Source organism: Opisthocomus hoazin, chromosome 10 (genome assembly GCF_030867145.1).
Source record: "Opisthocomus hoazin isolate bOpiHoa1 chromosome 10, bOpiHoa1.hap1, whole genome shotgun sequence".
Lineage (NCBI taxonomy): Eukaryota > Metazoa > Chordata > Aves > Opisthocomiformes > Opisthocomidae > Opisthocomus > Opisthocomus hoazin.
In genome coordinates, this window is record NC_134423.1 from 32,078,459 (window position 1) to 32,103,690 (window position 25,232).

The window sequence follows — 25,232 nt, forward strand, 5'->3', positions numbered from 1 at the left end:
AGAAAAGATGAAAGGCCAAACTTTGCTCCCTTCCAGCTTGAGCCAGGTGTACAGCTGGCACCGGCAGCCTCCGACGGTAACGCGTTCCAGTGAAGACATGTTAAAGCAATAAAAAGAAAATGAGTAACATGTGGCTAAAAACATCTATTCATTTCACTTCTTTTCTATAAATGAATTTTCCCAGGGCAGTGTTTTGGGGTTTCTTTTTAACAGCGTTCAGTTCCACAGGCGTTACAGGGTTTCCAAGACAGCGCGATCCCTCCGAGAGGTCTGAAATGCCAGCGAGCATGTCTCTTATAAACTAATAGCCTATTATTTACAGTTGTGAGCGGCTCAAATAGCTGACTTAAAACCTTCAAATGACAAAAATTCCTCCGAGGCAAGATGCCAAAGTTGAGCAAACAATTTGTACGGTATGCTAAGTGTAGGGGGAAGCCATCGAGCTTGTAATGAAGCCACGGCTTGTGTTTCCAATCAGAGGCAGGCAGGACCAAATGCGTTATGGCAAGCTACTGAGTGAAACAACAAACCACAGCGGGGGTGGGCGGGTGGGAGGAAGAAGGGGGAAGCAAGGTTGGATTAAAATATTATTTGCTGTGGCTTGTTGAACAACATGACGTAGTTATTCCTTGGTAGGGAGAGGATGGGTGCTTGCAAAGAGCACAGAGCCATCTGCTGCTCATCAGGTTCCACAGCAGATCACAGAGTCCGGGTGTTCTGGTTATTTAAAAAAGTAAATAACGAATCACTTTTCTCTCAGTTGCCCAGCCTATACAGCGATACCCACTAGTGACAGCGTGAGAAGCAGCACCGAGGGCAGCCCCCACGCGACGCTTCAGAGCGAGTTTCAAAGAACAGTTGATGCGATGGAGGTAAACGGGAAAGGGGAGCAGAAGCGCGCAGAGAGCTTCCCCCAGCAGCTGGGCAAGGCTGCCCCGAGAGGGCTGGTCTGAAAGATGAGGAGCTGCTAGAGAGAGGCCAGCAGAGGGCTGCGAGGATGAGGAGGGGACTGGAGCATCTCTCCTACGAGGAGAGGCTGAGGGAGCTGGGCTTGTTCAGCCTGGAGAAGAGAAGGCTGAGAGGGGACCTTAGAAATGCCTCTAAATATCTGCAGGGTGGGGGTCAGGAGGATGGGGCCAGACTCTTTCCAGGGGTGCCCAGCGACAGGACAAGGGGCAACGGGCACAAACTGAAGCAGAGGAAGTTCCAGCTGAACCCGAGGAAGAACTTCTTCCCTCTGAGGGTGACGGAGCCCTGGCCCAGGCTGCCCAGGGAGGCTGTGGAGTCTCCTTCTCTGGAGATATTCCAGCCCCGCCTGGCCGCGGTGCTGTGCCCCCTGCTCTGGGTGACCCTGCTTGGGCAGGGGGTTGGGCTGGGTGACCCACAGAGGGCCCTGCCAACCCCTGCGATGCTGGGATTCTGGGATTCTGTGACAGTGCAGAGTCTCAGCTGTACTTCCAGAAGACACCTGATGCCGTACCCCATGGAACTACCAGCCTTTGGTGGAAGAGGCAGCATAAAGAACCTGTAGAAGAGGAGGGAGGAGCGAGCAGGCATTAAAGTGGCTGTATCAGCCTGCTCCTGGCAGAGCAGATCCTTCACAGGTCACTCTAGGCATCAACAGGAGTGAACAGCGAGCAGGTTGTTTGGTGCATGCCCAAGACACTGAGGAGATGATGATGAGCTGCTGCCAGCGCCCAGGGAGAACAAAGTTTCCCAAGTCTGGAAGAGCCTCACCACCCAAAGAGCATTGGAGCGCTACTCAGAAGCACAGAGACAGAGGCAGTAAGCCCCGAGAACGCTCTTGCAGAGTGTCTCTCCCCACGCAAGCAGAGGGTTACCCACGTGAAACATTCACACAAAAACCATGCAAGGAACAGGGCCAGGGAGGCCTGATTGTCAGGAGTTGACTGCACAGCCTCGAGATCCTCCCAGCAGTATCTCCAGGGCTTGTGGGAGTCCAAACCCCGGTCTCCAGGAGCGTGTCAGAGCATGCACAATTCAGCTGTTAAGTACATCCAAATGTTAAAAACCGTGAGTAATCCCAAAGCACAAGGTTTCTCATAGGCCTGAGCAGCTCTGCTTCTGCCAAGTCGGTGCATGACTACCCCTTCTTTTTCAATGAAATCCGATCATATCAGGACAGGGCAAACTACCTTTACACTAGAATTAATTGCAATCTCTTCCCCTAAGGTAAGTATCCAGCAGTCCTCCTTTCCCTAAATTGCTTCTTAATGGAAATTCTCATCTTAAGATAAGTTCTAGAATTACTTATTTCTTTTAAAAGAATGTATCTCCCACTTACTTTCCACCTCTTTCTCTTCGTGCCACGCAACATTTCCATAGCAAACACGGGAAGCTTTGAAGAAGTGCCCACACAAACACTCCAAGCAGAAACGTCTCTTCACAGTACCCTTTGACCAGCTGCACAGAACATGCCACACAGCAGGCGTTTTCCTTCCCACATCAAAGCTTCTGCCCAACAGCATTCACGTGCTATCCATTCATCCTGGATGCTGGTAAAAGTCAGGATACCTGCCACCTTGTTATTTGTCCCATCTTCCTATGGGGCAACGCTTGCAGCACTTCACCCAGCCTTTTCAGAAGCTTAGGAGCTGGGAAAGCACCCGCCCAGCCCAGCCTTCATCAGTCTGAGTTTCTCCCGACACGCAATTAGCAAACAGAAACTTCGTTTCTTTCCACTTCCACAAAGAGCAATCACACACAGCTTTCAGGCTTGTTTTGATGGCCCCATCATAGATTGGGGTACCACATTAGATCACGGGCTCCGTAACGGCACAGGGGAGCAGCCCAGGCTGCAGAAATGTGACAGTTTGAGCATCACCCTGCCCCGAGGCGTGCGGACGAGGCGCAGGCCGGCAGAGAAGCCACAGCCGGGCAGATCCAGGCTTGCATGGGGAGCGAAGCAGGGCAGGGTGCTGTGCGACTCAGTACCCATCAGTTCCCCAGTACCGAGCCTCGGGGGATCCCACACGCAGCCCCGAGAGCGCACAACAAACATCGGCCCACCTAAGAATTTAAAGCTCTCCGTCTTACTGCCCGGCTCTGGACTATTTATGGCATCCATTTCTCCTTCTCCTACCCGCCTAGAGCACGTTCCCAGAATTTCAGGGCAGTTAGGACAGTCACATAAATACTTCATCCCGATGAGGCAAGCCAGCTGACACAGGTAACGTTATACCTCCTTCCAGCCCAAGGACAGTCCACCTGCAGCGTTTTTAACCTCTCCTGGGCATCTCTCTCCACAGAAATACAAGAAGACCTCATGTCCGAGTTGGGAATACACCAGACAAGCACATTCCTGGGTGTTTTGCATCAAGGTAGAGCCAGAATCCTCCCGCCAGACTTGTTTTTGTTTATCACTCACCGTATCAGTACCGAGTGAGCGCTGTCAATGAGCAGAGTCAGCTGGCACCAAACGCCTCGGGGCCACAGGGCAGAACATCAGCTCTGCCAGCGCCTGCAGGCAGCAGCTCTGTCAGACACTGCAGTTAAACGCATTTGAGACCAACCACTTCGTACACGTCTTCGGGAGACAAATCTGATGGGGACCTTGATGTGACAACCCAGCTGCCCTCCCTGCCCCAACAGCCCAGCAGTCACTCGCTCAAACAGCAGTTTTGCTACACAGGGTCTACAGCCCCTTCTCTTTTGTTTTGTTTTTTTTAATATTGCCTAGAAAACCTACAGCCTCCCCTCTCTCCCCAGCCTCCTCCTGCTCGCAGAAAGGACACGGAGAAGGTGGCTGCCGTTAGCATTAGGAAGTCTCATCCCAATAACCACGCAGCCAAATCCAGACCTGCACGGGAAAACCATCATCTCCAAATATCACCCAGGAGAATAGGAATAAAACCAGCCTGCAACACAACAGCCAGAGATGGACTGCACTGGAGACCCAGTATTTTTAAGTATTTTAATCACTTTTCAGCTCTGAGGTGTCCGATACAGGATGAACACATGCCAGCAGCACGTAGCCCAGAAGTGCTGAGCCAGTACAAGCTCCCTGAGCCAGTTCAAACACATTCCTGAAGTGCTGGCACATCAACTTTGTCCTGGCAGGCTCTGTGCCACATCGGGTAACCTCTGCCCTCAGCCTGGCATTATCTGATTGTGGAGGAGAGGTTATGCCAGAGCGGGGACCATCTGTCTGTCACCCCACAGCCGGCACAGAAACCACAGCGCGGCACGAGCTGGGGACTGCCTGTTCCAGCTAGTCTGACAAACACCATGGCAGGATCCTGCGTGAGGCAGACAAATCTGTGCTGCCAGGTGATCCGATGGCACGCAGGCACAGTGTTAATGATCACCAACCCACGGTCAGAAGCCCTTGGAACACAGACCACAGTGCAAAGCTATTGCTCTGATCTCCACCTAATCCCAAGGGCCATCAGTAACAAGCATGCACACTGCTGGAGGGTGGACCTCTCTGCTACAGAGCGAGGAAGCTGAGCATGATTAGATTTAAAAGGTAGGAGAAAGAAGAGCAGATCAGGTTGCCCTGACCACAACGAAGCTCCCCTGGGCCTCCTTTCCCTCAGCCCAGCTGCCCAAAGCGGCTCTGAAGAGGCTTCTCCTGGCTTGCCCGGGGCCAAGCGCAGGACCACGCACCCTGCACACCGCAGCAGCCCGTGCTTGGGCCACCAGAGCTCACGCGCTGCGGTGCAGCGAAGCCTTCTGCGAGGGAGCAACTGCAGTGTCCTCACCATTGTGGCTGTCTGAGCGGGCTGGTGTAGATTAAAAACAGACATCTCCTACGCAGACACCCACATCACTGCGGTGGTTTTCTGTTCAGTTGTTGCCTTTTTCTTTTTTCTAAGGTCAACTCAATTAGAATGAATAAAAACACCCTTAAAAACCCAGCAGCTAGTCAGTGTCAGTGTTTTCAAAGGCACAAGAGCACTTTAGAAGCAGATTGGTTTATTTGTTCCATGTAATTTACTTTAAAATGCGTCCCTGGATTCCACAGCAATTGCATCTGAGATACTGCAAAGGTGACCTGGGAAGTTTCTAAATCTCACGCTCCATCAGTTGCCAGAAGCAAGCCCTCAGACAGCCAGAGTTTGGCGTGTGGAGTAGGAGCATGGGGGCTGTGCTGGTGTGTGTGGCGGGGGTGTTTAAATTTCTCACATCAGCTTTCCAAGGTCGCATTTCTGGCAAGGACAACAGTGAATGCCTGCAGACAGCCTTGGTGCTGAGATTCAGAGGAAGCATCTATAAAGTGGGACAGCCACATGCGATCTGAAGCTGGTGATCTGCTGAGCTTAACGCTCTACATCACCCTTCCTTTATCCCCAAAGTTCTCAGCTCTAGAGCCACTCAAGACAATAAGTGGATTAAATACCCTTCTAACACTTGCAGAGAAACTAATACTCAGCTGAAGCTCTCCCACGCAACGTCACATCTCTGTCCTCTCCCTTACCCCTCCAGCCTGACGCACTGTAACACCCCTCACACAGCAATCCTCCGTCAGGACGGAGCCATGGCACAGAGAAGCTCCTCTGTCACACAGAAAAATCATCCCTGATGTCCCAGTGTAGCCCTTTCTTTCTCAGGATGGCAAGCTTTGGTCCAACACAGCTGAAGAAGCCTTTTCCCAACAGCATAGAATCACAGAATGTTTGGGGTTGGCAGGGCCCTCTGTGGGTCACCCAGCCCAACCCCCTGCCCAAGCAGGGTCACCCAGAGCAGGGGGCACAGGACCTTGTCCAGGCGGGGCTGGAATATCTCCAGAGAAGGAGACTCCACAGCCTCCCTGGGCAGCCTGGGCCAGGGCTCCATCACCCTCAGAGGGAAGAAGTTCTTCCTCGGGTTCAGCTGGAGCTTCCTGTGCTTCTCCCATAGCTGTCTATCTGCAGCAGAACAAAAGAGCTTTCACCTTCATTTATCTTAGCAGAATTACAAACTCGGGTGCTATCTCAGCCCTGAGGCCCTCCTGAAGTCCCAGCCCTCCTGGGAAGGGCCAGCCCCTGCCCTGCCGACCGCTGGGACCCTGCCACCAGCGCCCGCAGCCACCCTGCTCCTGCCTCTCACAGCCCGGCAATGCGCTCCAGCGGACCAGGAGCCACACGGGGAAAGGCAGCAGGTCTGAGAAGCAAGTCTTCCCCCTCTCAGCTGGGGCAAGCCTTCAAACACCACACAGGACACAGCAAAGTACTCCTCCTTGCTTAGGGACCCCTCGGAAGGGTGAGCAACCGTCCCCCCTTCTCCCCATCAGCAGCCCTCTCCCCACGGGTACGCAGGGGAACAGCCGGGGACTCTCAAGAGCCCTCTCCTGTGCCCAGGGAATCGTACCATCCTCAGCTCCTTCTACACTCTCTTTCAGAGGAGAGAAAAAAATAGCAGAAGGCTGCCAGGATTCTTCAAAGCTGCCCAATTTAATGTATTTTTGTACTTCCCTCACTCTCCTCGGGTAAACCTGAAGCCCTAGAACCCTGTTACCCTTTTCTCAGACCTGCTCTCCCTCCACCCCGACCTCCTGCAAGTTTTTGCTTTTTACCAAAGCACTCCCTCTTATCGCAGCGTGTCACCACTTCAGTGCCCACTGATGATCTTCACTTCTCAGCATCAGCAGGATGTGAGAGACTTCACTGCCCGAGGCTGAGGGGAGACTGCTGGAATAGGCTGGCCGTATTTCTGCCACAGATTTCTTGTACAAACACACGCACACACACCAGAGGTCCCATGTTTTCCGAGTGCATCACGCCCACTCCTTGTATGTGTGGAGACATCAACACAGCACCTCCAGAAAAACCTGCAACAGCTTGAGAGCGTCGGACTTCAGAGCCGAGATGCGTACACACAGTCATCTTTTATTTGGATTTACAGGAATCTGACAGCTCTGAGCTTCAGATCAGAGCAAGCTGCCAACTGTCCAGGATTCCTAAAAGGAAACAGGGTCACAGAATCACAGAATAGTAGGGGCTGGAAGGGACCTCTGTGGGTCACCCAGTCCAACCCCCTGCCCAAGCAGGGTCACCCAGAGCAGGCTGCACAGCACCGCGGCCAGGCGGGGCTGGAATATCTCCAGAGAAGGAGACTCCACAGCCTCCCTGGGCAGCCTGGGCCAGGGCTCCGGCACCCTCAGAGGGAAGAAGTTCTTCCTCGGGTTCAGCTGGAGCTTCCTCTGCTCCAGTTTGTGCCCGTTGCCCCTTGTCCTGTCGCTGGGCACCACTGGAAAGAGTCTGGCCCCATCCTCCTGACCCCCACCCTGCAGATATTTATAAGCATTTATTAGGTCCCCTTGCAGCCTTCTCTTCTCCAGGCTGAACAAGCCCAGCTCCCTCAGCCTCTCCTCATAGGGGAGATGTTCCAGTCCCCTCCTCATCCTCGTAGCCCTCCGCTGGACTCTCTCCAGTAGCTCCTCATCTTTCTTGAACTGGGGAGCCCAGCACTGGACACAGTACTCCAGATGAGGCCTCACCAGGGCAGTGTAGAGGGGAAGGAGAACCTCCCTCGTCCTGCTGGCCACACTCTTCCTGATGCACCCCAGGATTCCATTGGGTCATTTTCTTCCAGGCAGAAGACAACGTGAATATTAGCATTTGAAAATCCAGGCCCTATTGCCGGCATGCAGTCGATACTGGAATTCCTAGCTCCTGTAAGCTCAGCACTTAAAGGTCTGGCACTTATCACCCACGCTTTAGACTTGTATTTCTGCAGCCAAACACTTCCCCTCGCAATCCACTGCAAAAGCATCAAGTCTCCTGTCCATCAGCAGCAAGGAACTGGTGCTCTGGATACCTGCTTTCTGCAGGGGCACAGCCGGTCAGAAAGCAGCTCCCTCTTCCTCACTACGCCTTCTCCCTGCTCTAGTTCAAACCAACCTGCTCCTCGTTCCTCGCCCATTAGAAGGCAGGGTAAAAGCACACCCTGCCGCAAAAAGCGCTGCAGGCGGGGGGCAATGGGTGCCCTGCGCCTCGGCAGGCAGCCCAGCCGGCCAGGGACGCAGCGCCAAGCAACGCAGCTCCACGCACGCGGCGTGATGCCACCGGTTTCTGCGGTGGCTGTCTCCAGTACGTGTCACACCAGCACTAGGCAGTGCTCAGGTGGATGTCATTTCAGCATCCTCGGAGCAGACACACATATTCCGCAGTAATTTTCCCTTCAGATTGAAACTAAAAAAGGTTAAAGTGTACCTACTTCTCTGTCTTACTGAAAGGAATTGAAGACTTCAGCATTTCTTTGCGTGTTGCCAGGTAAAACTCAGCTGAGACCTCCCACGTTTTTCCAGCTTTACCACACCAGCAGCAAAGTCACATTTTCCCACAAGACAAGCCACCACTGCGTCCCGCTCCAAGAGACACAGAGCACCAACCTCTTAAATACAACTTGACAGCTCTCTTGGTATCTCCCAACCCAACCACTGCCACCAGAAATCAGCATCTTCACAGGTTCCTCTCACAGCTGCAACCACATAGAAGTGGTCAGAGCAAGAAAGGCCCACTGCCTTTTAACCCATTCTTAAGCTAAAATTAAAACTTTTCACAATGTGATGCAACTCACAAGAGTCCACCCACAGACAGCGCTCTCCCTGCTGTAGCTTTCAAGCCTAGAAGACAACGTTCTCTGATTTTAGGCCATGCACTGGTAGCTTTAATATCATACCTCACCACCCATTCTGCCATTTCCAGTGTATTCCTGTAACAGCTCACCAGCTGGAACACATTCCAGTTTCATAATTTCAAGTAAGGCCCATAAATACTTAATGGGTATTTCTCAACCCATTTCTTTTAAAAACCTGTCCATTACTCTTGCTTGCAGCAAGTACTCCTTGTAAGTCCTTGGCCTCCTATACACACACAAAAAGCAGCTTTGGCTGTTTCTCTGAGGCTCGAGACGTTTTCATATGCTGGAAGGGTTTTTATTCTGATATCCCACAACTGGCACTTCCCCCCACCCCCCCCAGGTTTCTATTCCTACTTTTTCTAATGAATTTCCCATTGACAAAAAGACCATCTAACTTTACCTCTCCCATCCTTGCTTCTCTCAAAAAACCCTTCACCACTTCTTTCAGAGGAACTTGCAAGTTGGAATACATCTGCATGGTCAGAAGATCGCCCTTTTTCATAGCCATGATGTTCAGAGACAACTTTGGGTTTTTTGAAGCCAAAGGCACAAGTATTCCTCCCCATCACGCCCCAGAAGAGTCACTTGTCCAAGTCTGTCGCGACCAGATCCCAGGACAACCTTTCTTGATCTCTACTCATCATCTGCAAGTTTGCCAATATCTCACAAGACCTCAACTACAGCAAGTAGCAGGGCAATACAAGACACCCACTAGACATGTCTCTGCATCCAAAGTAATTCTTATACTACACATGACCCTCACAATATGAGGAACTTTTAAAAAAATCCTGTCTTACTTTGAAATATCCTCATTCCATCGCAAAAGTCTAACTTGATGCCTTGCTGAGAATTTTTTAAGTCTTCTCCACTGTATTCTAAGGGCATATAAGCAAAACCCCCAGGATTTAATGAAGTGTAAAGCTAATTATTATGAAATAAAACTAGCTGTTCACAAAGTGGAAAAACATCACATTTTCATGTCCTATTTTCCTTTAAAATGTATTCCCTTCCCATCATCTAGCATACTTTGCAAATGTAAAAATAAATATTCTTCACAGCGGAGTGCTGGCTTGAAGGCTACGAGTCCAACAATAAAAAGCTTCACAATTTAATGGCCCTTAAATGCTCACCATCTTTTTCACTTAATGTAAAATCCATCTGATCTAATAGCTGTGACTGAATTACACGTATGTTTTTTCTATTAAAAGTTAATTTTCTGAGTTGGCAGAGCAATACAAGCATTAGATTAAAAAAAAGCAGTAATCTCTATAAACTTCCCAGGATTCAGAGATATTTCGAAGTCAGCTACTCAAAACAAAAAAAGCCACATACTCACTTTCAAAAGTGCTATTGTGTAACAGGAACATTGTGCCAACAATCAGCTATAAGCTGCATTACCTTATTAACACTGCTGTACTGTTTCATGGAACAGATCACAAAACACCTCTTGTGAAGCACCCCTCACACCTCGCAGAAGCACTTTGTTGATATTTGACATTTTTGTGACCTCCCATTTCTTCCTTTCCTTTATCAGCGATGCTTGTCCATGAACGCAGCAGCACTGAAAGCTTCCTTCGCTGGGCAGGTGGCACCTCACAGCTGGTTCTGCCAGACATGGAGAACTTCCCTGGTATGTGGGCACAGCCCAGGTTTTACCTTCACCTTCAGGAGTCAATTAAGCCAAAAACCCCAAGCTTGTACACAGCATTGCCAAGGGACCTGCTCGTTCAGCTCGAGCCTGGAGACATCCCCGTTTGCACAGCATTTAAACCATCCACACCTACTGCAACTCCAAACATCAAGCTGACTTTCTTGCATGCTACGATTTTACAGTGCCACCAACACCAAGGTAACAGAAGAGTCTGAGCTACCATGCACTACAGGAAATACTGAATTACAGCGTTCCCAAGGAAATTCAGATTTAGTGTCTGCCATTTCTATGGCATTCTGTGTCTTGCATTTATTTCTACAGTAGGACTTTCTTCAGTGGTTCAGTACTTGAAAATCCAGGTAGGACCTTCCTCCCAAGTACAGAATCACACAGAATCACAGAATAGTAGGGGTTGGAAGGGACCTCCGTGGGTCATCTAGTCCAACCCTCCTGCCCAAGCAGGGTCACCTACAGCAGGCTGCACAGGACCTTGTCCAGGCGGGTCTTGAATATCTCCAGAGAAGGAGACTCCACAGCCTCCCTGGGCAGCCTGGGCCAGTGCTCCGTCACCCTCAGAGGGAAGAAGTTCTTCCTCGGGTTCAGCTGGAGCTTCCTCTGCTCCAGTTTGTGCCCATTGCCCCTTGTCCTGTCGCTGGGAACCACTGCAAAGAGTCTGGCCCCGTCCTCCTGACACCCACCCTTCAGATATTTGTAAGCATTTATAAGGTCCCCTCTCAGCCTTCTCTTCTCCAGGCTGAACAAGCCCAGTTCCCTCAACCTCTCCTCGTAGGGGAGATGCTCCGGTCCCCTCATCATCCTCATAGCCCTACAGTCCTGTTGTTAAGAACAGTGCTGTGCCAATAGCAAAGTAACCACAATTAAAACTCCACAACCGCCTACGACACCACGCTGAGAAAAGTTCTGTGGCACTGCTCTGCCAGGAAGCTTCTACTTTCTGATGTGCAACAGCAATATTACTACAGAAGATGCGCAGTTGGGCTTCCTGGGTTTGCCTCCACCCTCCCTCAGCAAGTAGCAATTTCTCAATTTAATTGTTGCCTTTTTAGTGTCATGTTAACAGGGGATACAGAGGAGCGTCAAGGAAAAGTTTTCAAAAAAAGCAAAAAACCCCAAAACACCCACAAAACTTCCCAACCCCAGCTAGCAATTCACATTTCATAGAAAAATGGTAATATTACTCCGTTAAAAACAATATATGCCCTGCAACACATGAAGCCAGTACTCCTGTTCATGCTTCAAGTAACATGACATTGGGTTGAAACTGGAAAAGTGATCTTCAAGTCATTTAACATCATGAGAACCCTCAGATCTACACCACTGCTGTACAACAGTTACAACAATCAAGTCTCACAGTAAGAACAACCTCAGCGTACAACCTCAGCATTTCCAGGAGTCTGGAAGTGGAGTAACAGTGCATATTTTCAACCTGCAGCTTGCTTTTGAAGGTGTTTCAGGCTGGTGTTTAAGTGGCACGTTAATCTTCCTCCCCCCCCAGAGCTCCAAGGAAGAAATCACTGTTCCAGTCGTCGTTTAAACACAGTCGAGTTGCACTTGCTCGTATTCTAACAGCTTCACAACCTCACTCCTTTTCATGTCCCACTGGCTGGATGAGAGAATCCAAATAACCAAAAATAAACTGAGCTAATGGTGAAGTTAGAGAGCCCTTCACTCTCAAGCCACACCAACTGAACGGACTTTGGCAGTGCCAAGAAACTCTTCTGCAAAGACTGCGGAGCGGGAGGTCAGGGAGCAGCGCGAGCTGTGAAGCGCACACGCTTCCACTGAACGCGGCCGTGCAACCCCCCTGGCTCCCCCCAGACCTAACACTGACCTCACAGACCGCGTGCATGGGCTGGGGTACAAACGGCCAGAGGCAATTTACTCTGAAGCACTAACTGGCAAAAGCTGTGAGTCTCGATCAACGTCATCAAAACTTCGTAAACTCTGGAAATAGATAGAAAAACCCAATAATCCCAGCAGACGTCTGAAAAACAAACGTAACCTCTGAAAACCAAATACAACCCCGGTACTCAAAAGCATTCAGGTGAGTTCAACATCCTTCACTACCCAGACCATTTTGCCAAGCTATTTACACTTCTTTACCTTTTACAGAATTGACCACTACAATAAAAAAAACAGAAGAAAATATTTTATTGATAAGGTAATACTGGAGAAGTTTAGAAAAACATACATAGAACTCCCTCAGTAAGGAAACATACAGTATCAAAATATGCCAGTTAGTATATCAAAACAAGTTCTCTCTAATAGAGTTTCAAGTAATGCAATCATAAAAGAATTTGGCTAAAAAGTAACATATATATACTGAGATGTTTTCTGTAATACTCCTCTAAGAAATTAAAGGAAAGCAGCAGTAGATCTGTTTAACTACAGACACGTTTAGTAAATATATTAAGTGCATTTATATAATAAAAACTGCCTGCACATTCACCACTATGTCTGTATCCTCCTCTATGTGGCAGCTGTCTCTTCAATTCTACAAGACTGCCCAAAAAGGGACAAAAAACCCAACAAATATAATGCTACTAAAAAAATGAGACCTAAGCCCGTGAGTTACAGCCTGTTGGGAAGCCCAGTTAACACGAAGCAGAGAACTCGGCACTCTGACTCAAGTCCTTCTTTTTCAGGAACATGGAAGAGTAATTTTGTCTTTCCTGCATCAGGATGCCAGCTTCCTACTTGCTAGTTACACGCAAATGCTTCCAGCCAAGCAGACTGAAGGTAACACGGCTACTAACAGCACTTACACTCTTTGCTCTATTAGAACAGCCTCACACATTACCAGGCTCGTTTTTGTTACTTCCTTTGAATAGTCTCAAATCTCATGTTTTCTTTCATAAAACTTACTTACGGGAACATCACCCTTCAGTTAACAACAAAGCTTTGCCTGGTTTAATAGGTAGATTCCAAGCAAATAAAAATTCTCATTTCATTAATCCTTACTATTTGCATCTTTCCCCATAAATAAGATTATAGTACATAATCTACAGTTAAGAGGAACATACCTTAAACTTCCATGAGATATAGTGTTTGAAAATCCAATACCTGAATTTTCTAGCCTACAGCTTAATGAGCTGCTCAGTCTACACCCGTATTAGGCTTAATGAAGAATGAAACTGTACGGCAGTAGGACTATCATGTTTAGATTAAAACGCTGCTCTACAAACCACAGCGCCCCAGTCCTACTGTTTTAGCCCACAGGAACCAATATTACAAAGCATCCACGAAAAATCTTGGGGGAAGGGGAGGCAAACATAAAAGTTAGTGTTTTGACAGAGAACCTGATTTTTAAGTCTTGCAAAGAGCAAAGGCACTACATCTTAGCTTATATTTAAATAAAGTCTGTAACTTGGCCAGCCAAGTGACAACATATCCCTAAATACCTTTCATCTGCCTTCGCAGCTGACTTACTAAGCACGCTGTGCTATGTCTTGATAATAGCCACTTTCTCTCAATCATTAAAGGAGATATACAGCTACAATACTTAGCCAAGCTCATTTGAACATAGTTTATTTTTAACCATACCACGAGAGTGCTAGGATAAACGGGAGTTTCTGGGTATAGGCCTTGCTTTAAGAAGTGGTCAATCAGACATCAAAATAATTTAACTACTATGTCATCATTTTGACAGGCATCTTGTATACCATTTTAAAAAGACGCTCTACATCTTTTATTAATCTGTTGAAAGAAGTGTCAGATTTGAAACTTAGTAGCTCTATTTTAGTGTTTTCCAAGAAGAAAATATTTCAGCTTCGTAAGTTGTTTCACACTCAGAGGCTCTAACTGCAGCTATATTATCATAATTATATAAATCTCATGAAGGTTACCACTACCGTAATCCAGCACTTGTACAAGATGCAGCAGCCTTCAAGAGCAATGGCACTAAACACGTCAGCAAACAAGTCCCTGTCTCATTCGAATGATCTGTAGTAAAGCAGCTTGGACATCTTCATCCATGTGACCCTAGAGCAAGCAAACACTTTGTTAAAACAAAAATTAAAAATCTCATAAAGTTCAACCATCCATTGCTAACATTATCTTCAAAGTTACCCACAAGTCTTCACTCTGCTATATTTTCACCACTCTCTGGGAAAATCTGAAATACTTTAGGAATTCTGATTTTTTTTCTCCTGAGAGAAAGAAGGGTCTGCCTCTGAGAGCAGTTTCCTTTATGAAAATGTGATACAGGAGAAAGTTACTGTTCCTGTCCTCTGGACTGCACAGCTTGTGGCTGTAGTAACCGTCCCTCTTTCGTATGCTTCAGTATCTGAAGTCAGAAGACTTGAATGAGCTGATCAGCTCTTTGTTCCGTGAGAGCCACTGCATTAAGTTTCCAATTTCTAACTCAGTTTCCCTCCATCATTACCTGGGATGATGCAGAATTAATAACACACATCACCACAAGCCATCGCCCTTCAGAGCAGGTGACTGCTATATGCAGTTACACATAGACAAATGACAAATGGCAATCGGAAGATGGCACAGTGAGACTACAGCTGTAGGGCGTTTGCTTTTTTGTTGGATCAGTCCATTCTAATGAAAACTGTCAACATGCACACAGCTACCTGGTGCTAGTTTCAAGCGTGAGGTCTTCGGGTATAGCAGTCAAACACGTCTAAAGAACCTCTACATTGAGATGACAGAATAAAGCCATCTGAACTTGAGGCTATCATACCTGCACAGCACTCAGAAGATGTGTCCGATAAACTGAAACTACCTCTTGATGCTGCCTTTTAGCATCCTGCAACGAGACGACAGGAAGAGGAGGTGAAGTCAGATTTTTAACACCTACTCTTCCCCATTTCCACTTTGTGGGCTTGGTTTTATGTACTTATAGACTAGCCAAAGCAGAATTCCACAGCTAAAGCTCCCTATATCCCCTCCATTAATGAAGAAAAATGTCACTGCTTCACTTTTTTTATTGCTTACTTGCAGCAAAGCAATTTTGCTGAAAGGCTCTCAGAGACACGCTGATCTCATGGGTCAGCTCAGGCTCTAAGAAGAGCTCCTTCCATCAACAGCATTAGCTAGCTGTTTAAAACCACCCAATTTAAGAATGCTTTGCCTTATAAGGGTCAACCTTGCAAATATCATTAAAGATATATGCTGCTTCTGTACAGACTTACAAATAACTTTGCTCACATTATGAGTTTTATTGAAGTCACAGGGGCCACAAACGTGTCTGTGCACAAAGTCACAGCACTTACCATACAGTGTTCCCCTCTACTGTTAGCACTTCGTGACAAGTGATACACCTCACAACATTTGCAGACAAGGGAACAAAGTCCAAGCCATGAAGAAAGGCCCACCTCACTTTCTTTACATGGCTGGTGGTTTCTTGCAAGAAAATATTAACACGGAACATGCATACAGAAGTGGTCTTGACAAACTCTAGCAGTGTATTTTGTAAGCACAAACTCTAAGTTGTTTGTGTCCTTTTCATGTGGAAAAGTTCCCAAATGCTGCCACTCCTGTGCAGAAGGAAGCAGACAAACTTCGAGCAGCAAGCACTCGGGGAGGGCAGAATTTTATGAACCCTCTACTTTTGAAGTCTAAGCCTACAGTCAACCCCACTGCTCCCGTGACCACATACATATTCCCTTATTTATACACGAAACTGGGCAATGGCACTGTTTCAGCCACCACCTCGCACGATTACTTACGGCTAGCTGCTGTTGCAGTGTTTTCACTTGGTTCTGGAGCATTTCAACCTGCTGGTTCTGCCTCTTTGAGGGAGTCCCAGTGGTGTACGTAAGCTGAGACAAGCCGTTAAGAGCTTGCTTTAACCGTTCTACATCATTAAGCAGCTCTGTTATCTTCAAAAAAAAAAAGCACACAAAAACATCATTTAAGGAGGTCTCATTTAAAGAGAAAAAAAGAGAAAAATATTCTTTAAAATTTTTTAAAGTCTGACAAAGACCAGCAAGCATTGAAGGGTCTTTGTCCCAGCTTGCCATCACACTGGCCGAGAGACTTGCAACGACAGAGGACTTCATTCTCATGACATGCTATCACTGGTTTGCATTCTGCTTCCTAGCGCTGAAATCTGTAAGGCATGCAGGTATGGACCTTGGAGGTCAGCCAGAGACATAAGTGACTTATGCTCTAAAGATATTCTAGGTCTCATTTCTAGACAGGACAGTGAACAGTCAGACGCCAAGCCAGAGATGCGAAACAAACGCTGCTCCCATGGAAGAATGAGCTTACACGTCAAAAGTCTGAAACTCAGCTGAGAAGCTTTAAGAGAGTTTAAACACTACACATGATGCCCGAAACATCTACAGAATTAGGAAAAACTTAGTATAATGCTACCAAAACCAGGACTTCACCTTAGTAGACCTGGGCCAGTCCTGGGTTCCTAATGCTCAGCACCCAAAGCCATGCTTGAATACATAAGTGGCTACACTTGACCTCTAGTTCCTTACCACTCAACCCCAAATGTCAAGAGCATTGACTGACACATCCTACCTTGTTATCCTTGGCTTCCACCTGCTTTGCAGATTCCTGTATTCTCTTCTGCAAGTCAATAATTGTTGTCAATGATTTATCACACCTTTCTTTCTGGTCTTTAATTTCTTGCTCAATGCTGCAACTCCGTAACTGAAGCAGCTCCTTTTCATCCTTTAAAGAAAGTTCACTCTTTCTAGCTTGCAAAGCCTCCTCACGTGCTTCCTCATACTTCTTATTCATATCGGACAAGTTCTCAGCTATGCTATTAATTTGGGCCTCCAGAGTACTTTTCATGGATTTGTATTCTGACATGTCAATGACTTCTTTGCTCTCCAGGTCTGCTAAAGCTTGTCGAGTAACCTGGATCTCAGACTGCAACTTCATGATTTTCTCATTTTTAACTTTGTTTGCTTCTTCCTTTTCTTTCAAGCTGTTTCTGGTTGCCACAATTTCTTGTTCTAGCCTTGCCTTCATTTGTGCATATTCTACCAAAGGTACTGAAGATTTTTTTAGATCCGACAATTCCTGCTGCAGTTCTCCTACTTTTAGTGTTTCTTTGTCGTAACATTCCTTCTTACTTCTGAGGGCTTCCTTTAGATCCTCTATAGTGTGACCAAGAGCCTTCTTCAAGGCTTCAATCTGCTCTACTGAAAGATGCTGAGCCTGCACACTTACGTGCTGCGTGGTACTCTGCCACAGCTCATCTTTCTCTTCTTTTTGGTCTGTGTATTTCTGCCGCAATTCTCTCAATTGCTTATTCAGCTCCTCCATTTTGCTTGCAAACATTTTTTCCATTTCACGAGACTTCTCAGCAAGGATGTAGTTCTGCTGCAAGTCATTCTGGATGGACAAAATGCCACTTTTGAGCTTTTCATTCTCCTCTTTGCACTTCTTGTTTTCCTCTTCACTTTCCCTGCACTTCTGCGCCTGCTCCTGCAGCTGTGCTTTTAATTCTTTCACTGTGGCTTCAAAGCTTTGCTCTCTGTCTTCAAAGGAGGCAACCGAGGCATATTTTGACTTAATGCATTCTTGAATTGTGTCGAGTTCCTTCTTCTGGGCTTCAATTTCTGCATGCAACTGTAAAATTTCTTCTTTACCCCTCTTATATTCAGCCATAATCACATCGTTGTTTCCCTGAAGTTCCTGCATGCTTTTATTTAAAGTAGTCACTGTAGTTTCATGATCTTTTAAACTTATATACTCAGTTTGTAATTGATTCTGTAAGAGTTTCACCTTATTTTTCAAAGTTCCATTTTCTTCATTTACCCTTGTGAGTTCTTGCTTTATCTCCTCAGTTTTTTCCTTCAGATCTGACAGCTCCCTATTAGTCTTTTCTACCGTGTTACTCAAGACTGTTTTAACCTCTTCATGTGTTGTAGCCAACACATACTGATCCCTGAGAGTCTCTCTTATGACTGTGTTTTCAGAGACAAGTTTGCACACTTCTGCTTGTTCATCATTGTATTTTTTCTGAAGCTCAGCAAGCTGCTTTTCAAGTTCCATACCATTAGATTTTAAAGCTTCCATTTCTTTTTTGTGCTGCTCTGGAGACAGGTACGCAGCTTGGAAGTGGCTGATGCTCTCACTTAAATTGTTCTTCTCTGCCAGCAACTTTTCAGCTTCTCCTTTGCTTTCATTGTACTTTTTTGTAATTTCAAAAAGCTTTTTAGTCAGGTCACCAACAGTCAGATCATTTGTTTTCTTCAGTTCTTCATGAATTTTTAAAGGCACATTCTGGCTTTTAATTTCAGTTTTTAGCATTTGGATTTGCTGCTTAAGCATCTTGTTATCGATCTGCAATCTTTCAAGTTCCTTCTGCAGAGTCTGATTCTTCTGTGATAATTCATTAATAGTCTTCCCAAGTTCCTCATTCTTCTGCTCAAACCCAATCCTCATTTGTTCGTGGTCTTCTGGCTTTACACGCTGAGCAAGTTTAGCTTTCTGACTCTCGGATTCCCTCTTTAAAAGCAGAATCTCTGCCTGCAGTTTTTCATGCTCTCCTTCCATCTCTGCTAACTTCCTTGCTTTCTCATTCACTTGGTTTGATAACAAACCCTTCATGTTTTCAAATTTCTCTGAAGTTACAGAGTGGGCTAACTTTGCTGCTGTTTCTTTGAGTTGCCCTTCTAACTCCATGACACTTCTTCCCCTTTTATCTCGCTCCATCTCCAACTTAACGAGTTCCTTCTGCAACCTTTTATTTTCCTCCACCAGCCTTCCTTCATCTCTCTTAAATTCTGCCACCAGCAATTCATTCTGCTTAATCTGGTTCCTTAGTTTTCCCACTTCAGCAGAGGCTCCTTCATACTTCGTTTTCATCTCTTTCAACTGCTCCTTCAGCTCCTCCGTTAGCTTACTGTTTCCCGAAGCAGCTTCATTAGTCAGGTGATCTTTCAGAGCAAGAAAGTGGGTCTGCATTTGCTTAACTTTGCCTTCAGAGTCAAACATTCTCTTCTGTACATCTTTTAAAGCATCTTCCAGTTGTTTTATCTGTCCATCAGATTCCGCCTTGGATCTTTCACACTCTGATGCCAAAGCTTTACATTCGGATGCCTTGTGAGACAGTTCTCTCTGCAATTTGCTAATTTCTTCTTTTGCTACAGCATAGCAGGTCCTCATGTTGTCAAGTTCTTTCTTCAAAGTTTCCTTCTCTGAACTGGATGATTGGTTCGGCAGGGAGAGCTCCAGGGGTCTCAGCATAGACCTAGACTGAAGACAAATTGGCACAAAAACGCAAACCTGTTTAGAAGTTGGAAAAGTCACATACGTATGAGCTGTCATACGCACACCTGTCTTCAACCTATGTTGCCACAAGCATAAAATTTGTCTCCGATTTTTTTTCTTAGAAATAACCCAATCTATTCTTGCCCATACTACACAACATGTGTATGTCAGCTTTTAACAGTAAAATCTTGGATATAGTTCTACACTACTGTTTCCCAACCACCGGACACTAGGACATTAGAGCGCAGGTATAGTATATCCATTTCCTTTCCCTTGTTATTCATATATAATCACTCATCTGCTAGACAAAATTTTATTTAAGAGATTTCCCCTGTCCCTCAAGCACATGAAAATAACTTTACAAGGAATCAGAACAGAGTATGTCATGGTTAACAGAACTTTCTCTCTGAAAAGACCGAGGAAAAGTCATGTAGTTTACTGTCCAGTAAAGGATATGTTAAAAACACAGTTTGGTCCTCCTGCCATGTGAGCTTCACTCCCAGCTGTGACGGCTATTACGCAGCACAGGCTTGCTCCACTGGTCTCATTCATGTTCCAAGGGCCAGAGAGCAGCAGGTAGCTTCCAGACATGACTAACTTAAAGACACTGAACTCCTGTTTGTGCCCAGCCCCCCCCTTCTTTTTTTAAAGAATTGCACATCAACTAATTTTAAACTTCAACTGAGAATTTAAAAAATCCTAAGACCATTGGGATAACCTGATGTAAAACATGGCAGAAGAGACTGGATTCTTCTGTGTTATCAGCAGAATATACAAAATAGATATCTCAGTGAAATCTGGCAAGACAGCATAGGATATACAGATTTATTTCTGGCTCTCACTTCTGGAAGCATTACAGCTGAAATACTGCAGTGTAAGAACAGCTTGTCAGTTAGGACCAATCCTTACCACATACGACTCACTGCAAGGGTCTGATGGACCTTGTTCATAACTGGCCTGGTGCTTTAAAAGGTAGCTAGCTATCAGCAAACAAAAGTGTCAGGAAATTATTGTATAGCTGGCAGGAAAATAAAGTCTTCTTAATTTTACCTCAGTTTAAAGTAGAAAAAAATTCTGGAGATGAAAAACCAATTGCACTTTACACTGACTGTTGATCCGGCAGTCTGTCGATTCAGTTCTGAGGATGCTCACTACAGACCAGACCGCTCAGCACCCAACAGCTCCACAACACTCAAAGCTGTGTCACACGTGTAACGCTAGAGGGCACCAGCAGGTCAAAATACGCACAGCAAGTATTCGTCAACGGTTATTCAGAAGCCGTGTTTAATATATGTACAGTATATTAGCTTTCCCAAGCATAGCTACCTTAGAATCCTCTCAAGTGGCAAAATATTTATTACCTGTGATTCCACCGCAAACACTTGGCCTTGTTTAAGTAATAAATCTTCTTTTCCTGGATTTGCAAAGCAAACAGCATTTAGTCTCTGTTTAAAAACAGTAACATATAATCACAAGAACTATGGTCTTGCTTCCTAATTTTGTTGTACTAGGTAGGACTGCACTAGGCTGCAGGTTGGTGTTGAAGTATTTGGTATTAGAATTACTCCACCCTAAGTCATAGAGGAAGTCTGGACAAACTCCTCCTCAGTAACAAATACCCCTAACTATGCCAGGCGAGATAAACTGTTCTGCAAAATAGCTATGGAAGCCACCTTCAGCTAGCTGCATGTCTGCACATGAACACACCAGGGAAAAGCATCCCCTTGCACCCCAAATAAATAATCCTCCCTGACAGGCAGCCAAACAGCGCTCTCAACGCCTCATGACAGATTAAGTAACATTTTAAGTTACACAAGTGCAAGACAGGCCTGTAACCAAGTTGGATGCAAAAGACTTCAGTTTCTGGAAATGGAATAATTTCAAATAGAATTGTAGGCTGAGGTCTTGTGCTTAAGGTCGCCTCCAAACCTGCCTACACTCCAGCCTTCACGAGGACCATAGTTTTCTCATCATGAGCTAGACACGAGTGTTGTTTATAACCTGAGGAATGGAAAGGGGAAGACTCAATTTGGAGCACAGATCTCGCTCAGCTTGTTTTCCACGTCATTAGAAGATGTAGCAGAGTTACAAGGCACATCCCATGAGAGCAGCCACTCGCAAAGCCAGACTGATCCACAGTGCCCTACCACTCGGTACGGACACAGCCGGGGCCAGCTGACGCTGCTCTGAGGTCTGAAGCACGGACACACACGTTACACTTGGCTATAGTTAAGACCAACAAAAGGAAGAGATGACAGAAAAACCCCCACCCTTTCCCTTTGTCTATGTATTCTAGCACTGCGCTATGCATGGTAGGTTTTAAGAATTAAATATACTTACTATTACCAAAGTTACTTCCAGATCCCACAAAGTCAACCTAAAAGCAAACAGCAAGAAACACAAAAATAAAGCTGAAAATTCATTCCAAAGTTTTACTATATGTTAAGCTGCGTATTACAGGGCAGGGAAAGCTGCTACAATGAGATAGCCATTTAAGACTTTTCAACAATCTAAAATTGCTTAAGTATTTACTACTGCAAACATCAATTGCTATATTACACTTCAGATCAATTAACGTACTTCATAATATTTGAGTTTAGCTTTGAGAGCTTCAATAGTTCTTAAGCTTTCTTCCTGTTGTTTTTCCTTGGTAGTTAGGGTTTTCTTCAACTCATCTTTCTGAAAGAGAAAGAGTGCCTAATAGCCAAAGCCACAAGAATGGCCAGATTTATAAGATCTCAAGCAACTTTTCGAAAAGTTTAGGGAGAACAGCCCAGATCAGCACTGAAAGAATCCCTAAATTTTTGATTCCGAAGTTCTTCCACAACACTGCTCCTCTCCAAGAGGAGTCCTGCAGAATGAGTCAAGGAAATATGCACCAACATAATGTGCTGTTTAATTTATTCACATTTATTAGTCTTGCATTACTGAAAGTCACTCAAGAGATACTTGTAATATTAAGCCTGTGTTAAAGGTGCCATAGGGATCACGTATATTATTTGTAGTAACAGAAATGCTATGCAGCTGTATAAAGAGTACACATCAGTAGATATTTCATTTTGCCTTTACAGATAGTTTTTATTTTTCTCTATAGTTTTAAATTCTGTTACTTAAATGCGAGTCACTTCTATGTCATAGTTCTATTACACTTTAAGGTGATATATCATACCTCATTTTCAAGATCATCTGCAAACATTTGCTCCTGCAAAAATAACAAAAAAATTCCCCCACAAATCATTTTTTCAATAATGTTGAAGGGGCTTCTACACAGTTCATTAGTTGACAAGTCTACCCCCAGTTCTCTGACTGTTCCCCTTCCATTTACTGTCTAAGCTCTGGCAAGAGAAATCAACAGAAGTTAAGGGTGTTGGACAGAGCAATGGCTCTTGACATCCATACTAGGAAACCAGAATATCTTTTCCATTATTTAGATCATACACTACTGAGGCAGAGTACAGTTTTTCAGCAGAAGCTTGCTGATTTTTGAAAGTGAGTATTAAGGACTTTGTGGGATTTGTTTGTTTGTTTTATAAAGACAATGCTTGGGAGCAGTTCAGACAAGACAATGATCCCCAGAAGAAATATTCTTTCTATCCACGTGCCACATTTAGGGGAAGCTACATGCACTTTTTAAACGTGCCTCTACAAAAATACAGTGAAGGAATAAATGTGAGCTTCCACAATGAAAAAAAAGAGAAAAATGCTGGTTTTATTTTCTTCCTCAGTTGCACTGGTCATTTTAGACCTCTAAGATGAGGAAATTTTTTTTAAAAACAGGGTTTGAAATTTGAGTGAGAAATTCCCTGTTGAAACCCTCTGTATCTGTTTTTGCCAGTTGAAGATTTTTCCCCGTGTTTCCACTTACAATAACAGCTGGAAAATAAGCAGTGGCTATGATAAAGTACTGACACACAACACCTACATTTAAAGGTGCAGATGAAGTTTACTCTCCAAATTAAAACATGCCGGAACATCTCATGGTTCACGTTACATTGCAAAGTATAGCCATAAGTGTTCTTGCTCAAATTTATGAGCATCAGTGAACGAAGTTGTAACAGGTCTCCTTCTCCTCACGTTTTGAATACCAGTACAAAACCAAAAGCTTTTGCAACAGAACATGATAGCAACATAGAAATTGAATTCACAGGAAAGCAGTGAAGACCGCATCTAGTTACACATGCTTTCCTTCTGCTTCACTGTCAGCGTCAAGTAGTCACTACAGCTCTCGAGTCAGGTTATTCCGATACTAGGTTTACCTCATTCAGCTGTAGCTGTAGCCCACTGATCCTATCCAGCAGCATCCTTTGCTCCTCTTGCACTTCTCTCATTCGATCTTTCAAATCTTGATTTTCTAACTCCAGTTCCTTAAAAAGCAAGTTAAAAAATACAATTAAAACAACCACCACCACATCACACACACATTGGGAAAACTAAAGAATCCGAACCAACCGTTTTAACAGTCATTAAAGACGCTAAGCCTTGCCTAACAAGTCCCCTGATGATTTGTGGCCTTACTCCAGGCCTGTTTCGTTCTGAAAGTTTACGTAAGCACAAGCTCCAGAGCCTCCAAGCTCTTCAGCTCTAGACAGCTCGTTCTTGCACAAGTGTACATACAGGTTTTGAAAGCAGGAGCAGAATAAGATCATTCGATACTGACAGCACTCAAGAGGCTGCTTATCTGCTGCCTATTAACAAGTAAAACTACCTAATGTTAAAACAGTTCTTGAAACCCAACCACTGCAGCCAAAGGTGCAACGAAAAAGCCTCACTGGCATGAAGCACAGCAACCTTTCAGCGTGCCAGCTGCTCCAGCAGCCACAAGAATCACTCTAGACACGTATAATAAACCCAACACATGAAAATGATAGGTCTTTGCACTATCAAGCAGTCCAGGGCCCACATGCAAACAATAAAGCATGTTTAATTATTGCCCAGTAATTGTTGCCCTAACTGTGGTAACTACTTCAGCTCAAATCAGAGAAGTTGCATTTAGCGATCTTCATGCTTTTATTACAACGCATTTCAGAACTAAAGCCTCAATTTCTTAGAGGTTTTTTCCCCCCATAGCTTAAAACGTTGTTTACCTTTTTGAAATCTGTAATGACATAGTAGTTACATGAGAAAATTAATACTGGTTAACAGAACAGTTATGACAGATTATTTTTAATAAGACACTTAAACACATGTCTTGAGAATGTTACAAAAGAAGTCTTCCTGGTTTGTGACCCTATGATTTTAGTGCAGGCAAAAGTAGTAGACAAAAGGTTAAGAGAAAGGACAAGTTCAGACACGTAGAGACTTGCAACTATTTATTACACAAACAAGTATTTTTTCCAAAAAAATTTTACAGCTTATCTGCATAATTACCCCATCACACTGTCATGCAATGAAGTTTGAAGTAAACAGCAATACATGACCTTTAATGGAACCGTTAATGCTTTCACACAAGCCCACTTGTCTTTAGTATGCCTGCTTCGTTATGAACGGGGGAATAGGCAAGCCATAGAAATGCTTCCCGCTCACCTGAGCGTTGTGTTCCTTCTGATACAGCCTGACATTCGCCTCGTCCGGCGCATGCAGCCGATTCCACTTCTGTGACACATTAGTAACCTGTTATTGCACCAGTAAAGTATGAATTTCTATTCCTGCCGTGTTCTGCAGACATCCATTTCTGGGGCTAGTAGGCTGCTCTCAGCCCCGTTTCAGCTTCTGCTGTGGGGCACCCCCCCCCCCCATTCTGACAGCTTGCTTCTCAGCAAGAAGTCACCCATGATGTCACCCA

At 45.3% G+C, this 25,232-nt stretch overlaps 1 protein-coding gene across 1 annotated transcript in view; it reads right to left on the bottom strand.

Annotated features, from left to right (window-relative positions):
* Window positions 1-12,392: 12,392 nt before the first annotated feature.
* The window catches only part of UACA (uveal autoantigen with coiled-coil domains and ankyrin repeats), a 34,284-nt gene continuing 21,444 nt past the window's right edge, over window positions 12,393-25,232 (bottom strand). Inside the window, exons 10-19 of the mRNA XM_075431834.1 lie at window positions 24,974-25,060; window positions 23,707-23,814; window positions 22,620-22,652; window positions 22,031-22,129; window positions 21,791-21,827; window positions 20,812-20,864; window positions 16,745-19,435; window positions 15,940-16,092; window positions 14,952-15,017; window positions 12,393-14,239 (exon numbers count right to left, since the gene is read on the bottom strand). Coding sequence (XP_075287949.1) covers window positions 14,168-14,239; window positions 14,952-15,017; window positions 15,940-16,092; window positions 16,745-19,435; window positions 20,812-20,864; window positions 21,791-21,827; window positions 22,031-22,129; window positions 22,620-22,652; window positions 23,707-23,814; window positions 24,974-25,060 — 3,399 coding nt within the window. The 3' untranslated portion in view covers window positions 12,393-14,167. The remainder of the gene's footprint in view (window positions 14,240-14,951; window positions 15,018-15,939; window positions 16,093-16,744; window positions 19,436-20,811; window positions 20,865-21,790; window positions 21,828-22,030; window positions 22,130-22,619; window positions 22,653-23,706; window positions 23,815-24,973; window positions 25,061-25,232) is intronic.